The sequence below is a fragment of the Nelumbo lutea genome, chromosome 1, assembly GCF_056320005.1.
Source record: "Nelumbo lutea isolate HS-2025 chromosome 1, American lotus-T2T, whole genome shotgun sequence".
NCBI lineage: Eukaryota > Viridiplantae > Streptophyta > Magnoliopsida > Proteales > Nelumbonaceae > Nelumbo > Nelumbo lutea.
Genome location: NC_142684.1, coordinates 63,726,733 through 63,741,972, shown reverse-complemented (window position 1 = coordinate 63,741,972; position 15,240 = coordinate 63,726,733). Strand labels below are relative to the sequence as shown.

The following is a 15,240-nucleotide window of genomic DNA, read 5'->3' as shown; positions in this document are numbered from 1 at the left end:
AAATGCAAAAGCAAATATGTATAGTTTAAATACATACCAAATAATATAAATTACAAGGTTTTACATTGTAAATATTTGTATTTGTATTCCTTTCAATACCCAACTTTAGCTTCAGGCATTAAGGAGTCTACAACCTCCTTTTAACTCCTTATTTTCTAATTGCTGAACATAAGCCTTTTGCTGAGAGTTGATACACCAGAAAACATGCTTCCTGTGTAGGTCCAGTGGTGAACCCATTCATCACCTATTTCTCTCCTGCCCATTCGGGACATCTCCCAATGACAGGACGAGAGATGTTCTCAATGCACACGATGTGCATGTGAGGCGCGCTGTGTGGGGCGCAGATGTGAATTCCCTATATTCTGGTACATGGGATGTTGTACATGCTTATGCCTTGGACCTAAAAGAAGTAGAAAGAATCTATAAATTGTGTATAGACAGCCAACTTCTATGTTCCTCTGCCTCAACTGTCAAATTCATCACCCCCACTTTAGAAAATGATTTCCAGTCAAAGATTCTGCTATTCCGATCAAACCAAATAGTGCACAGAATATACAAAGGGATGGTTGACCAGATTACTTTCCCTGTCTTCGGACATTCTCACATTCCCTATTGCAAAGGGTACAGATTAAAAATCTGATATGTTGAATCCCTTCTACAGTAACATTTATTTGGTTAGTCTTAGGCACTTCTCCAAGGTTACCACCTAAACAAAAAATTTTACTTTTGATGGAGCTGCAGATCCCCATGTGCCCTTACTTTCGAAGTGCAAACTACTCCATGATTTGATTGTAAAGTCACCTGAATGAGTTCAGTTCCTGCTTCTGACCCCATATTTGTCAGCTATTGTTTCCCTCTACAACTCATTGGGTTTGGTCTCTGTGGTGTAGAGAACCTCCAAACCATGGACGATTGGCTTGCAAATCTGGTCCGAGCTCATCAGATGATATTCTGAAGAATCTTTCCAACCAGACCACACGAAATCTCTCATCTTGCCAACACTCTTGATGGGTGCGACTTTTCCTCCTTTGGAGAGGTATCTTGCTTTCCAAGCAGGTAACTTCGAATCCATCCTCTCTACGGTTGGGTCCCATATGACCTTTTCCATTTCTTTCCTCTCTCTGAGTAGAAGGGGGAAAGATCATGAATATATGTATGAAAGCTTCTGTGTGATGGTTGATATGGGGAGAAAGAAAACCAGGGTCTGCCTTGATGTAGAACAGTCTTCTGATTTTTGATATTCTAATTGACTTGATTGCTATCAGATGGGACATTGGATTCATACTATGGGGAGGAGTTTAAATAGATCTCATTCTGAGAGGTTTGCCACAGGCGTCCTCATCTTTTGACTGGTTAATTAGCCTTCTATTCTTTAGTGCCTCCCTCCCTCCAAAGGAACAATCAAGCATAATTTTGATGGTTGCTCCTTTAGAAATCATGGTCAATCAAGAGTTGGCTTGGTGGTGCATTTTGAAATCATTAGCTGATGATCCTTACAGATTGTGGATTAGAGAGCCCTTTTGGCAGTTGCTTTCCATGGTAGTACGTGTGTACTGTCTACAAGACTAACAATATTATGCATTTTACTATAATGTCTCTTGTATTTATTAACCTGAACTATTCTTTCATTTTTTATCTATAAAAGTTTGATAGTATGAAAATTTGATGCTTTCAGCTGCCTCTGTTACATGTTAAAGTATATCTCTTTTTGTTAATGTCAATTTCTGCAGGTGGAAAAATGTTGAACTTGGTAGTGAAAACATCAACATCACATACAAATCTGATGGGACACAGTTGTTGGGAACAGGGATTGATGGATATGTCAGAATACCAATATAGTTGCTAAATTTTGAGAATGTTTCTACTTGTGGATACCTTAAATTTATGCATTTACCTTAGGTTTTGGCTTTTATTGACTTTCTAGTTCTTGTGAAACTAACGGTTTGCTCTTTACAAACATAAATTCCACCCCCCCCCTCAAATTTCCTTGTGCCCTTCTTTTTGCTCCTAACACTTATTGTAGGATGATGAGCTAACAATGTTCAGAAATTTAAGCCCATTCACAGGCATAAGTTTAGTTATGAGGCAATTGTTAATTGGGTTTATATTTTGCATTGAGTATTTAGTTTTTTTAAAGTGGCCTATATTAACATTGCTGTTAATGCCATCAATACCATCTTTCATTCATTTTAATAAAATTTCCTTTGTTATCACTAAAAATATCTGCCATCATTGGTATCACCATATCAACATAACCACCCTTATTCAACAATATTCATCATCATTATGATTGTCAATACCTGTCACCCATTATTATCATTATTTGGATTAGGTATTGAACACCTACAAGGACCACTTCTGAACCCTCACCTGTTTAATGAGATCAAACGTAAATTGGTTAAATCCAGGATATAGAGTGCAGAGATATATAGTATGACATCCTTACCAATGTTAAATTTTTGTAGTGTCTACCTGTATAGTTTGTACAGCCCGATGGGTCCATTTCTTTTACTTGTGCACTTCTTTTTGTACACAAGATGATAGTTTCATTAGTTAAGCTTAAGGAAAAAAAAACCTTACCAACTTCAATTGGGTGGTCCTGGGGAACTTGATATGTATAAAACAGAGCTCTTTTTTTTCAATGAAATGGGCAGCCTGTTTGCTTCCTCTGTTTACAATAAAGAGCATAAATTCCTAAAACTGGCATGATAGGGCTTTAATGTCTGAAAGAGTGAGAAATTGGGTCCTGCTGATTCAAGACCTGTTGGTGCAGGTATGTGATAACCTTTATTTAGTTTCAACTTCCTGACAAGCAACACTAATCCCAGGAGCATTAAATGTATCCAACTTCATAGCAGCAGTTATGACAGTGCAGAACCCAAGGCAAGGTCAAAACTAAAAAGATGGAAATGTGCTCCAAGTGGTTATGTTGTACGAGTGGGAAGACTTGTATAAACTTAAAACTGATTTAATGGTGGTTTCAATGAAAGGAAAGAAGAAGAAAACAATGAGAGCAGGACAACTAGAAATCTTGTTACTAGGTTCCTAAGCTCTGGTTAGACTTTCACCAACCAAGAGGAGAGGAAGGTAGAGTCTTGCTTCTCAAACCACAACATAGTTGCAGACCTCAATTGCAAAACATCCATTAAAAGGGAAATAAAGAGCCAGAGTGCCTTTATAGGATAAGAATAGGCTCTCTTGCAAAGAAGGAAAATAAAGTTACAAAAATACTAAAAACATTCTTCAGATCTTAATACTTGTGCTAAAATACCAACTAATTTCTGGCCAGCCATGGATGCCAAACACCAAATCTATATAGGATCAAACCTTCCCTTCTGCAGAACCACTGTGGTTACCCCATGATTCTACCTATTTTTAGAAATTTAACTGATCACTAACTGTAGTGTTCTGGTGACAGCCAAACCAAACTGCTCCTATGAAGAAGCAAAACAAGACTAGGCAGTCAATAAATTCTTGATGGGCTTAGCAACGAGAACATTCAGCAGACAATTATTTTGACCAAGTAGGACATCATGCATAGTTAGACCATTCTTATGTACATTGATCAGGACATCATCCAACTCTCCAATTTCACAACTGGACCTAGTGACTCCAAAGCATTTTATCCATTTTTCTGTTATTTTGTAGCATTAGAGTTCCATCTAACCATTCCCACTTCTTTCATTAATTAGCTTAAACTAGCAAGATAAAAGGAACATCCACTCATCAAGTTCATCTATACATTTTAACTTGTACTCAAAATCATCTATCAAATGGTTCTCTAGTTTCCAATTTCATTATGGGTTGAAACCAGAAAAAGATTAGCCATGGTATACTTGTTAGATCCATCTAATATCTTGACCTCAAACTCTATCAAGGACAAAATGGACTGTTTTGTGGGGGCGGGTGGGTGAACAATCTGGTAATCTTGAGAGGGATAATCAATATTTTTTTCAGTAAAAAGAAAAATGCGAGTGCAATATCAGGTGATAAGATATCACCAATACAAAGAGAAGTAACAATACCATCCCCTACTAGCAACCCTTCACACAAGATTCCATGGCTCCAAGCAACAAAACCATAAGAAGAGCAACCAAACCAAAGTACGACCCCTTCTCCTTACCAACTTACCTACCGACTCTGAAAATAGAAAGGGCCCTAATATTACAAGCTCCATCTATGAAACAAGAACCACTTTGAACACAGACCTAATCTTGTAACCTGGCTTTACGGTTACAAGGATTATATTCAATTTCACAACTTTAAGATGATGACAGTGGTGATTTAGTGCTGATTGATGGTGAAAGCATGGTACTGGGGAATCAATAAGGACATACATAATAATGAATAAGTTCTTATTTTCTTTATTTAGTTTTGATGGAGGTGTTTTCACCAAAGCTATTTGTCAGTTATACCAAGTTCAAGGTACAAACCCTTCTTTTATGTTTTCACCAAAATTTTTAATGTTTGCTACTCTACCATTCCTTATACTTTTCTATCCTCTTAGTTTTATTATTATTTTGGTTGTACAAAGGACTATGGGATACAGGTTTATTTTGGTGCTAGACTAAGGGCTGTAATCGGGTCGGATGCAGAAAAATCCGCGTCCGATCCGATTACTGAGAACCTACATCCGAATCCGAACCGAAATCCGGTCAGATTTAAAGACTCAGATTACCCTGCTATAAATTTTCTAAAATACCAAAAAAAATATTTATTTTTCAACTTTTATATATAATAAATTAATATAAATATAACATACTAAATTTATTATATATAAATTCATATATATAATTTATTATATATAAATTCATATAAATTTATTATATATAAATTCATATGCTACTGGTAGTTTCATATCTATGTACTATTTTTTATTTGTACATGAACATGTGAATTCATGTATTTATGCATGAATGTTCTATTTCTTAGATATGGATGTACCACATTAAACATGACATCTTTCTTTCCACCCCTTTCTAGCATGATAAATATTTTGCTGTTGGAAACTTTGATTCTTTGGTAAGCCTTTGTGATCTCCAAGAGATGCTTTGCTTGTGAACATTTTAAAAACTTGTAGGACTCCATCTTTTATTTTGGAAGGGAAAGATAAAGGAAAGAGGGAGACTGATTCCCAATATCTGAAAATCAACTTTTACAGTTCCCTACTTGTTTTCAAGAATAAATAAGAGTATATTCTGATAGAATAAGTGGCCATAGGTCCTCATTATCTGCAATCATCAATGTATTGTAATATCCAGTTGGCCATGTGATTAGCCATACATTGAAGGATAAGTTGGTATTCCTGTGTTTACATTCAAACACTCACACACACTGAATCTTTTCTTTTACTTATAATATAAATAGTTATTTTCTAGAAGTTTTAGTTATTTGTTTCATTATAAATGAGTTTTATCTGTTCACATACAGGTTAGAGACTTATTGGATTTCATTGAATTCCTTCCAACATCAGTTGGTTCAATAGGAGAGTGTTTCACTCAGTATGAGTTGGATCAAGTGAGTAGATCCTTGATCATTGAAACACTTTTATCAATCTGAAGGGGCTTGACCAAGCCAACTAAATGTTCCTCTTCCAAAATCTCTACTAGCATTGGATACTCCTAACAAATGCAGAAAAGAATGTTGGAGGTTAGAGTGTTACGTAAAGACAGTTTGCTGGATTGCGAAGCATAAAAGAAAAGTGCTAACACAAGGAAGAGGTATGAGTTGGGTGATCAAGTGAATAGATCCTTGATCATGTGAGACACTTTTATCAATCTGAAAGGGGCTTGGCTCAGTCAACTAAATGTTCCTCTTCCAAAATCTCTATTAGCATTGGTTACTCCTTACAAATGCAGAAAAGAATGTTAGAGGTTAGAGTGTTACATAAAGACAGTTTGTTGGATTGCAAAGCATGAAAGAAAAGTGCCAACACAAGGAAGAGCAATAGAGCCTCCCAACTTTGAGCGCAATTTGGATTCAGCAGTCCCTGGTTGATCTTGCTTCAGTGAGTAATGTCTCGGAACTTCTCATTTCATTTTTGCACTCCTTGTTTTTGATCTTGCAGGTTACAGATTGACATGGGAGATTCGTCCTGGACTTTAATATTCTACAGTTGCTTCCCTATCTCTAGAGTTATATACAATTAGTTGTATCTTTTAAGTATTGTTGCCTGTAATTTTATAGTTTTGCTAAGTTGGTCCTGATTTTAACTCTCCATTATAAGCAATCTTCTGGTTCAGTTTAAATACTTTTTGCCGGTAATTATAAGCAGTGGATTAGCACATTTGACTTTGGATCAAAAGGTCATGGGTTCGACTCCCACTGTGGTCGTTATCCAAACAGAATTTTGCAAGGTGCCAACCAGCTGGTTGGTAAGGTCTCTCGTTGGTCGTAGCGGAGACTTGGGATCGAATCCCACCTGCACCTGGGTTGGGGGATGGGCTACCCCTCATTGTGTAGCCCTTCAAAAGAAATAAAAAAAAAAAAAACAGAAATAGGCAGGCTGGTACCTTCTATTGTTTTTGCCTATGGCCTATCAGAAGCATAAGCTTCAATTACACTGGACTCTATATTTCTTCTGCTCTTCAGCTAGGGAGTTTCTTTCCTGTTAGCAGAAGAGAGGAGTAATACTTGAGGTAACAAGAGGCTGCCTTCTCCCTACTTCAAGCATAACTAGGTACAGCTGTTAATTTGGCTTCTCCTTCCTTGAAAGCTCATTTTGATCAAATAGTTTTGTAAGTTTTCTTTTGGAAGGTGAAAATATGGGCAGTCCAGAACACATATGTCATATTGTGGGCCTTTGTGTATGCAATGCATGCATCATAAGTAGGGTATGATTTCTATGAAGTGTATAAGTCATCCTGAAAATTTTCTTTCTTTCTAGAAAGTAAAGTACTTGCATTAGCCCTCAAAAGTCAGAGAGCATGTGCAAGTGTGGTCCATCATCCATGTGTTTATAAAAGTGAAAAAAAAAAAAAACCTGTCATGAAATAAGTTCTTTATTTTGACTCTTGAATTAATAGACATGATGAGGCACATGAATAAAAAGACATACTATAAGTATGTCTTTGTAAATGTATGTGCTGATGCTGGTATTTTTCACATCTATGTACTCTTTTTTTATTTATGCATGAATGCTCTATTTCTTAGATACAGATGTACCACATTGAACATGACAATTGTCCTTTCCACCCTTTCTAGCATGATCAATATATAGCTGTTGGAAGCTTTGATTCTTTGGTAAGCCTTTGGGAACTCCAAGAGATGCTTTGTCTGTGAACAATCGAAAGACTTGTAACTTGCTCCACCTTTTCTTTTGGAAGGGAAAGATAAAGGAAAGATGGAGCTTGGCTCTGAATATCTGAAAATCCACTTTTACTAGTGCCCAACTTATTTACAAATATAAGTAAATAAGTTGTCTCCGAGTATTGTTGCCTGTGATTTTATAGTATTGCTAAGTTGGGCTTGGTTTGAACTCTCCATTATAAGCATTCTTCTAGTTCAGTTTAAATAATTTCCAGAAATAGGCAGGTTGTTACCTTTTCGTTTTTTTTTCCTGCTTATTGCCTGTCAGAACCATAAGCTTCAATCACACAGGACTCTATATTTCTTCTGCCAGTGAAGTCTGTTTTGTGTCTTCAGCTGTGGAGTCTCTTCCCAGTTAGCAGAAGAGAGGAGTAATACTTGAGGTAAAAGGAGGTTGCCTTCTCCCTACTTCAAGCATAACTAGGTACAGGCATCAATTTGGGTTCTCCTTCCTAGAAAGTTCATTTTGATCAAATAATTTTGTAGGTTATGTTTTGGAAGGTGAAAATATGGTCAATCCAGAAAACTATGCTTTAATATCCTAGGTTCAGATAATGTCCAATTGTGGGCTTTTGTCTTAATTCACATCAGCGCCCCACAGCACATCCGAATGACAAGTACGGGAGATGTTCCTAATGCACGCTCAGATGTGCCTGTGGGGCGCCTGTGGGGCGCTGGTGTGATCTCCTTTTGCATCATAAGTAGGGACATGACATCCTGAAATATTTCTTTTTCTTTCTAGAAAGTAACTTGTATTTGCATCAACTCTCAAAAGTCAGAGCATATGCAAGGTGATCCCTCATCCATGTGTCTAAAAAGTGAAATAATAAAAAAAGAAAAACTCGTACTGAAGTAAATTCCTTATTAGATGATTTTAGCTTATTAATTCTAATACAGCTTTTTGAAAGTCAAGAGTGCAGACTGGACGAGGCCTGTCAGGCTACAATGAACAGCTCCAATGGAATCCCAAATATAATCTACTTGCATATGCAGGAGATGAAAAGAACAAGTATTAGGTTGATGAAGGTATACAGTTTTTCTATGCCATTTGGAAAGTAAAATTAAAAGAAAAAGAGACATCATTAATCCATGCCTTATCCCAACTGTATGGGGTCAGCTATATGAAAAGAGAAATCATTAACAAAGAAATAATATTGCAGTCCATAAGATCTGATTTAAAAAAAAAAAAAATTGCTGCCATAGAGATGGATTTTCACTATGGTATGATCAAACAAGTATACTCTGATCCTGATGTTCTCTGTATTTCTTGAAAATTAAAATAAATTATTCTTGGTTTATAGTCAGAATTGGAATAAAAAACCTCTGGAATTAGAATCGGAATGGTCCAACCCTATAGTCTGTTTGGTTCAGACAGTAATGGGAATGGGAATTAGACTCAGCAAGAATGAAGTTTCATTCCCAAAAGAAGGGCAGGGAATATTCCCTCAATTAGGGGAATGTCATTCCAGCAAGAATGGGAATGGGAATTCAATTTCGCCCAACCAAACATTTGAAATTAGAATAGCCCAGTCCGATTCTGATTCCAGATCCCTATTCCTGCAAACCAAACATGGCCTTCAGTGTTCTGACCCACAGGACAAAGAATCTACCCTTTTAATTCATGCACTAGCCCTGGTGAAACCTTGCTAAATAAAAAGCATCAAACTGCTAAATAAAAAGCATCGCGCATGTATCATTGCCTACAAAAGGATGCTAGAAAACGAAAAATAGCGTTCTTTACATCAAATTGCCTAACATTCTTAGAATAGAATCAAGAATTCCATTCATGCAATGTGCTGGAGTGGAGTATGCATCAATCGAACCACAAATACTACAAAAACCATAAGATTCTGATTTTTTTTTCACATAGGCATGATGCTTGCTTGGATCCATAAATGAAACCTCTAGCACAGTTTGGTGTAATTCAACTGTGCCATGGCATGTTTTAATTTAATTTCTTTGTATTCTCAGTCAGACCATATCTGGCTAATATCTGTATATTTTATCTGATCTTCATGCAAAAGGAATCAGAGAGAGAGAGAGAGAGAGACTCAGAGCCTGTATCCGTGCAAATGTTTGGCCCATCTTCTAGCCATGTAAGGATCATGGTAATCCCAGCCCTCAACACTGGTTCTTCCACGTATGTTCATGTCTTCTCCTCCGTCGTCTTCTCCCCCATCGCTTGCCGTTTTATCCTCGATACTCACCACCATTTCGCCTGTTCTTATACATTCTTCTGCCCCACCATCAATATAGCTATATCCCACACAAACATATCCAGAGTCTCCCAAGTCCAATGGGATTCTTCTCTCCTCTCCTCCCCGCAGCTCTCCCAGCCTCACAACTCCATGCTCCCCAATTCTCAACTGGGTTTCTCTTACTACACCTCCAAGTAACCTCGCTAAGAACTCTTCAAACTCATGCATCACGAATCCATTCGAAGTGCCAAAAGCAAAGCCTACATGGAAACGATGTATTGGAATGGGGATTTCTTCCATGTCATGACCAAGGTAGGATCTTGTGGGGCTATCAGAGAGGTGTAGGATGCAGGATTCAGGATTCCTGTGAGCACGATCGTCCAGTATCTTGATCCCTTTCTTGAGTCCCTCAGCTGGGTCAGCCTCCCCCATGTAAAACAGACGATCGATGACTTGTAGGGCCGTCCGCTTTCCGTGAGATGTCATGCGCCGGAGAGGGAATGCGCGCGCTGCAGCGGAAGAGTAGGTAACTATGGCCAGACGATCAACAGAGCGAAGTGAGAAAACCACTAACGCCATGGATTGTTTGAGAAGTCTGAGGTGTGGGCCGTTGGGGCTGGCAACCAGGACCAGGTCAGTTGCTTGCTGGTTTGCAAGTTTTACAGAGAGATAAGCTCTGCTGCTGCTACTGCTAGTAGTACAGAAGCCAGTTGGAGATGGCAAAGAAGAGGTGGTGTGGTGGCGGCATGGGGAAAAGCTGGTGGTTCCGGTGAGAGGGATTGGAAGCAGAGAGAGATGGAGACGTGGGTGGCTGGGTGTGTGATGTGGCTCAACAGGGTCGTCATCATCATAGCGAGCGGAGCGGAGGGAGTAGCGTCTGTGGTCTCGGAAAGTGGCGATGGAGTCGTCAAGGATGCGAAGGATGGGGTCCGTGTGTGTCTGGCTGCAAGGGAGGGAACAGGGGGGGTTGAGGTTGCGGGGCAGTTGGGTCCAATGCGCCCGGCAAATGGGGCACGTAACGCTGCCATGTCGGACGTTGGAGGAGATGCAGGTGAAATGGAACGCGTGGGAGCACTGGGCTGTGAATATTGCCTGCCCTGCTGGACTGCTGCCCGTGCTATAATTCAGAGGCTCCAGACATATTGCACACAAGTTCTGCAACATGGAACATGAAGAAGACCAGGTGTTTACTTTTAATCTGAAAACTACATCTGCTTGAATTCAAGTAAAACAATCCATCAACAACTTTTACTTAACCAAAATAAATAACAAAAATGCAATCAATTATCAGATATAGTTTCAAAAATTACACAAGGCATATCTAATCTAAGTTTCAAAAACTTATGGTTCGATTGGGCTAATCAAACCATGGGCTACTTTTTTAAAATGAAACCATTTCTCGGTTTAATTTTATATTTACAAATGATATTAAATTCCAACATTACCTAGATCTAATTTCTAACTTGCAAACAGCAACTTGTGATGCCCTAATGCCTAAATTGCAGCAATGAGCAAGTTAATGCAGCCCTCTGTATTCTTTGCCCAACGGACTTGATGAGAGAAACAAGAATGAAAAGACATAGTATAAGATAAAAGGTTTGGGCATGTCTTTTTCATGGGTCCGGCCTTATTTGTGAGGCGAAAAAAGTGTGAAGATTGCCTAAACTCGTCGTTTATCAGAAACTTCTCCCCTCGTATAACATGATTGATGGCAGGTTAGCAGGGCCTATTATATCACTACATTTTCTTTTGTAGGCCTCACTAATCAGTATATATACAGTACAGTAGCCTCTACATAATGTTTGCTTTCATTTTCGTTTATTCAAAAAATTGATATTAATTCAATGCTTTATAAGCATTTTCCCCGTGACTCTGTGAGACATGGGATTGGGAACATCTCCTTATCACTTCCAATGCATGGGTGGGATGGGCTATGAGGCACATGTGGGGCACACACTTTGGGCATTTTATCCTAACTTGGAGTTCGGATCTGCTCCTCACAAAACGTTTCAGCCATGTGCATTGGGATCTATCTATCTCCCCATGAATAAAAATTTGCAAGTAGAATGATGTTCCAGATGCATGGATGAAATGCGCTGTGAGACCAAATCTGAATTCCCTAACTTGTTGGAGAAGTTTTTTTAACACGAAGAATTGGAATCTGTTTCTCATAAAGCGTGCCTCACAGCTGCATCCCATCCTGAGCGTTCCCATGAATAATAAAGATGTTCCCAATCAATGGCATGTAGTGGTGACTAACTGTCAAAAAAAACATAAAAAGCATTTTCAGCCTTTTTTTTTTTTTTGGATGCCATCTATTAAATAAACAGCAACCGAGTCGACTCAACTCAGCATAGCCTTTCCATCCCGATTCCCGACGTGACTATTCGGATTCTGACATGCATCCTGTTCACTGTTCAGCCTTGCCGTCGGCAGGAGATGGGATCAGACGGCTGTATGTCATTGAGTCCAGTATGCATATGGTGGTGGGCCTGGAGATATCGTGTATTTTTGGAAGGACAAAATCTTCTGGCCTTCATGACCGTTCAACCTGTGGGCCCGAAAAAAGCTGAAAGCCCATTACCATTACCAATTGGTACATACATACAACCCTGTTCATCTAAATTCACCGTGACCCCATACCCACTTACCCAGAAAACCAAAACCAGGGGAAAATGTGAATTATTCAAGTCTTCTACTTCTTTTCATTTTATGATTAAAAAACATTTCTTGGTCTGATTTTTGAAAAGCAAAATTAAATATGGACTTTTTTTTTTTCTCTGGAAAAGCAAAATTTACCTTAGTAGCTATGCCGCTAGATTCGGAATCCTCTGAGTTTGAGATTTCTGGGACATTCTCTCGCTTTGTAGAAACAGCTGAGCTTGAGATCTGGAGGGAAAACCAGAATTAAGAAAGAAAAGAAAACAAGAAGGAAAAACTAAGAGGAAATACAGAAATCGAAGCTTCTACTATGAATTAATCCGTGGTTCCGTGGTTTTATATTGGAATGTGAAAGAAGTCTGCTTCCTCTGCAGTACAAGAAACTCAGGGCGGAGTGGTGGTGGTGTGGAGGGGGAGAGGATTACTGAAATGTGTAAATTTAATTAACCGGATTTTCATGGCAGTCGGCAGGGACAGGCAATTTACTGAAATGGAAGCCATTAAAGCGCATGCATTTCAACAACCCATGAGCAGAAAATAGCAAACAAAACAATGGGTTTATCTTCCAACGGAAGGGATGGGGGGGTCGGAGATTTTGCAGGCCTGAAAATGGAAGAAAATAAATCAATCGGAGCAAAAGCAATTGTTATCAGTTTTATTTTTGGCGTCAATTCTAGAATCGACTAAGAGATTTAGAATGCCATTATTGGACAAAATTTTCAACGAAGAAATCTAAAAGGAAATGTGAAGAAAATGAGGAAGGCTAAAAGTTGAAAATTCAGAAGCAAACAGAAGAAAAAATATATGTACTTCCAATACCACAAGAAGAATTCCAGAGCTCCAATATCCTAAAAATTAGTAGAAGAAGAAGAAGAAGAGAAAACCTACATAGTTAGTGACGACAGGATCGTCTTTGGATTGCCTGGTTGAGAAATAACCACAGGGAAGCCCAATTTTTCTTGCTGCCCTCCTAAGTTTAGAGGCTCCTCCGACCATGGCGGACACCCTTCTCTCTCTCTCTCTCTCACACACACACACACACACAGCGCCTCTCTTTGTTCTTTGTTCCCGAGCCGAGAGCTTCAGCGGAAATAGAAACAGAGACAGAGAGACAAAGTTCTGAGACACCTGTGCAGGTCTGCAGTTCTTCTACTGCTTTATTCTTCTTCCACAAATGCCCAGACTTTAACTGCAACCCAGAAACCCACCCTCTTCACCTTCTTATTATATTATAAAATTCAGTGAAACTTCACCTTCTCCACTCCCTTCCGCCTTTCCTTTCTCTTAAAACCTTCCCTTCTTACTTTTGTCTTCTTTTCTTTTCTCTTTCCTTCCCTCTTCCAATTTCCAAACAGAGCCATTCCTAGTTTCTTGTTTTGATTTGATGGGAATAGCTTGGGGCTGGGGGACCCATGCAACTATATGGACCCACAAGCTGCGAGATCCCGCTATTAAGGCGTAAATCAGATGGTTTGTTGGATGGGCAGGTCCCACAATGGATGGAAAATTTTTTCACGGGAAATGAATGGAAAATATTTTCAGGGAAATATTTGAACTGCTTACTACTGTGCGTCTGTGATTACTACGCCGAATACTGCGACGATTACTGGGCCCGGGGGAATTGAAAAACTCGCTCTCTCCTCCCGATAATTTGTGTCTTGTTTAAATATACTTGAAAAGGTTGTGAAATTACAGAATGCTCCTCGTTGATATACCATTTGACGACAGAGACGGCCATGTTTATGTTGTGTTTGTGTCTCTTTGTGTTTAGTTTTGTCCATTCGTTGTTTTGTGCTGTTTGTGGAGGCATTCTCAGTACTCACTTTCTCATAAGTAATAATTTATTAATTTTTTTTCACTCTGTTTGGGGTGGAATGGTTCGAGCTATTTCATATAGGAATGGCAATGGAGCGGTTTGGGACAGGACACTTCCTGTCCCCACTCTCTGGAAAATGGGATTCTTATGATAGGGGTATTTTACAAATTAATAATAAATTTAAGAGAATTATAATAATTTATCATCGGATTTTGAAGAACTATGTGCAAACCTCATTCTAATTTAAGAGTAGAGAAAACTCAGCTCGTTTGAAATGAGACAGGATGGGGCCTCTGATTGATTGGAAAAATTGCCATCCCTAACCCATAGTGGCACAGCTCAAAAGGCAAAAAGCCAACATTAGCAGCAAGGATGCTCTCAAGCCTCAAGTGATGTATCCTGGTACACACTCTCTCTTGAATGAGCCCCACCTTAAACAATCCTTCTGTTACACAAAAGTAGATTTTGCCAATTTCGTGGGTTGGTCTGGCTTAAAGATGGGGTTTGGAATTTTGGATGTTAATTGGCTCTCAATTCCACTCACTTGAAGTGATCCCTCAAAGCTAGAAAATGCTTTATAATGGATTTGAATTCCATTGAAACCTGAATTTTACAGACTTCCTTCCCATATTACATGGAAGAACTGAAGAAGCATCCAAACAATGGATTGATTATGAAGATTCGTGGATGAATGACATCTAATTTAGCCAGAGGGTCAAGTAAGCCTTGTACAAAATAATGGGTCTTTAAGGGTTTAGCACAAGATGAAGGAATTAGTGGATGAGCCAGATTAATCAGATGGGTTTATATACCTTAGAGATGGTCCACCAATTGAATAAGGCCACATAGATAAGTTGGTGATACCTATGTTTGGTGCACAACGAAAGCGACCTCAGCTTCTACAGTGCTAGTTGCCCGTTGCACATATTATCACCAAGATTCCTTCATAAATTAACAGTGGTTGGGTATACCTAGACACTATTTGATGATATGGTCATATTATCATTATCCAAACAGGGAATAAAACACAAAACATTTCTGAAATCTTTAGAACTTCGGCTCTTAAAGTATGGAGCAAAAAAAAAAAAAAAAAATCAAGGTTTTTAAACTTTAACTTACCAAAAACCAGTTAGGGTACTGGTTCCATTTCATCTGAACCGACATTTTCCCAAAAATCGTTAAATTGATGAGTGACTTGCTGATTTGAGTGGATGAATCGTCGAATTGTTTGACCTGAATCAACGGTTTTGGGCTAAA

The 15,240-nt window shown here is 38.7% G+C and overlaps 1 protein-coding gene and 1 long non-coding RNA gene across 3 annotated transcripts; one reads left to right on the top strand and one right to left on the bottom strand.

Annotated features, from left to right (window-relative positions):
• The first annotated feature begins 489 nt into the window (after window positions 1-489).
• Window positions 490-6,248, top strand: LOC148874921 (uncharacterized). The gene is made up of 2 exons (XR_016102822.1): window positions 490-1,056; window positions 5,431-6,248. It is a non-coding gene; the product is annotated as an uncharacterized LOC148874921 (long non-coding RNA).
• Window positions 6,249-8,974: 2,726 nt separating this feature from the next.
• On the bottom strand, window positions 8,975-13,515 carry LOC148874920 (E3 ubiquitin-protein ligase WAV3-like). 2 transcript variants are annotated; one of them, XM_088966367.1, is made up of 3 exons: window positions 13,056-13,515; window positions 12,306-12,395; window positions 8,975-10,661 (listed from the first exon to the last, which is right to left on the bottom strand). In XM_088966367.1, the coding sequence occupies exons 1-3, from the start codon at window positions 13,161-13,163 to the stop codon at window positions 9,360-9,362; spliced, it is 1,500 nt and encodes a 499-aa protein (XP_088822493.1). In that variant the 5' UTR covers window positions 13,164-13,515; the 3' UTR covers window positions 8,975-9,359. The 2 variants fall into 2 exon arrangements, with proteins under 2 accessions (XP_088822493.1, XP_088822494.1); XM_088966368.1 differs by having other exon boundaries at window positions 8,975-10,717; window positions 13,056-13,500.
• Between the last annotated feature and the right edge of the window lie 1,725 nt (window positions 13,516-15,240).

What these genes read in the sequence shown, in the direction of transcription:
- LOC148874920 (XM_088966367.1), bottom strand. Translation starts at nt 13,163, where the DNA reads ATGGTCGGAGGAGCCTCTAAACTTAGGAGGGCAGCAAGAAAAATTGGG. An exon ending in ATCCTGTCGTCACTAACTAT is followed by an intron (nt 12,396 to 13,055) that starts GTAGGTTTTCTC and finishes TTTTCCCTCCAG; the next exon opens with ATCTCAAGCTCAGCTGTTTC. An exon ending in CTAGCGGCATAGCTACTAAG is followed by an intron (nt 10,662 to 12,305) that starts GTAAATTTTGCT and finishes TCCATGTTGCAG; the next exon opens with AACTTGTGTGCAATATGTCT.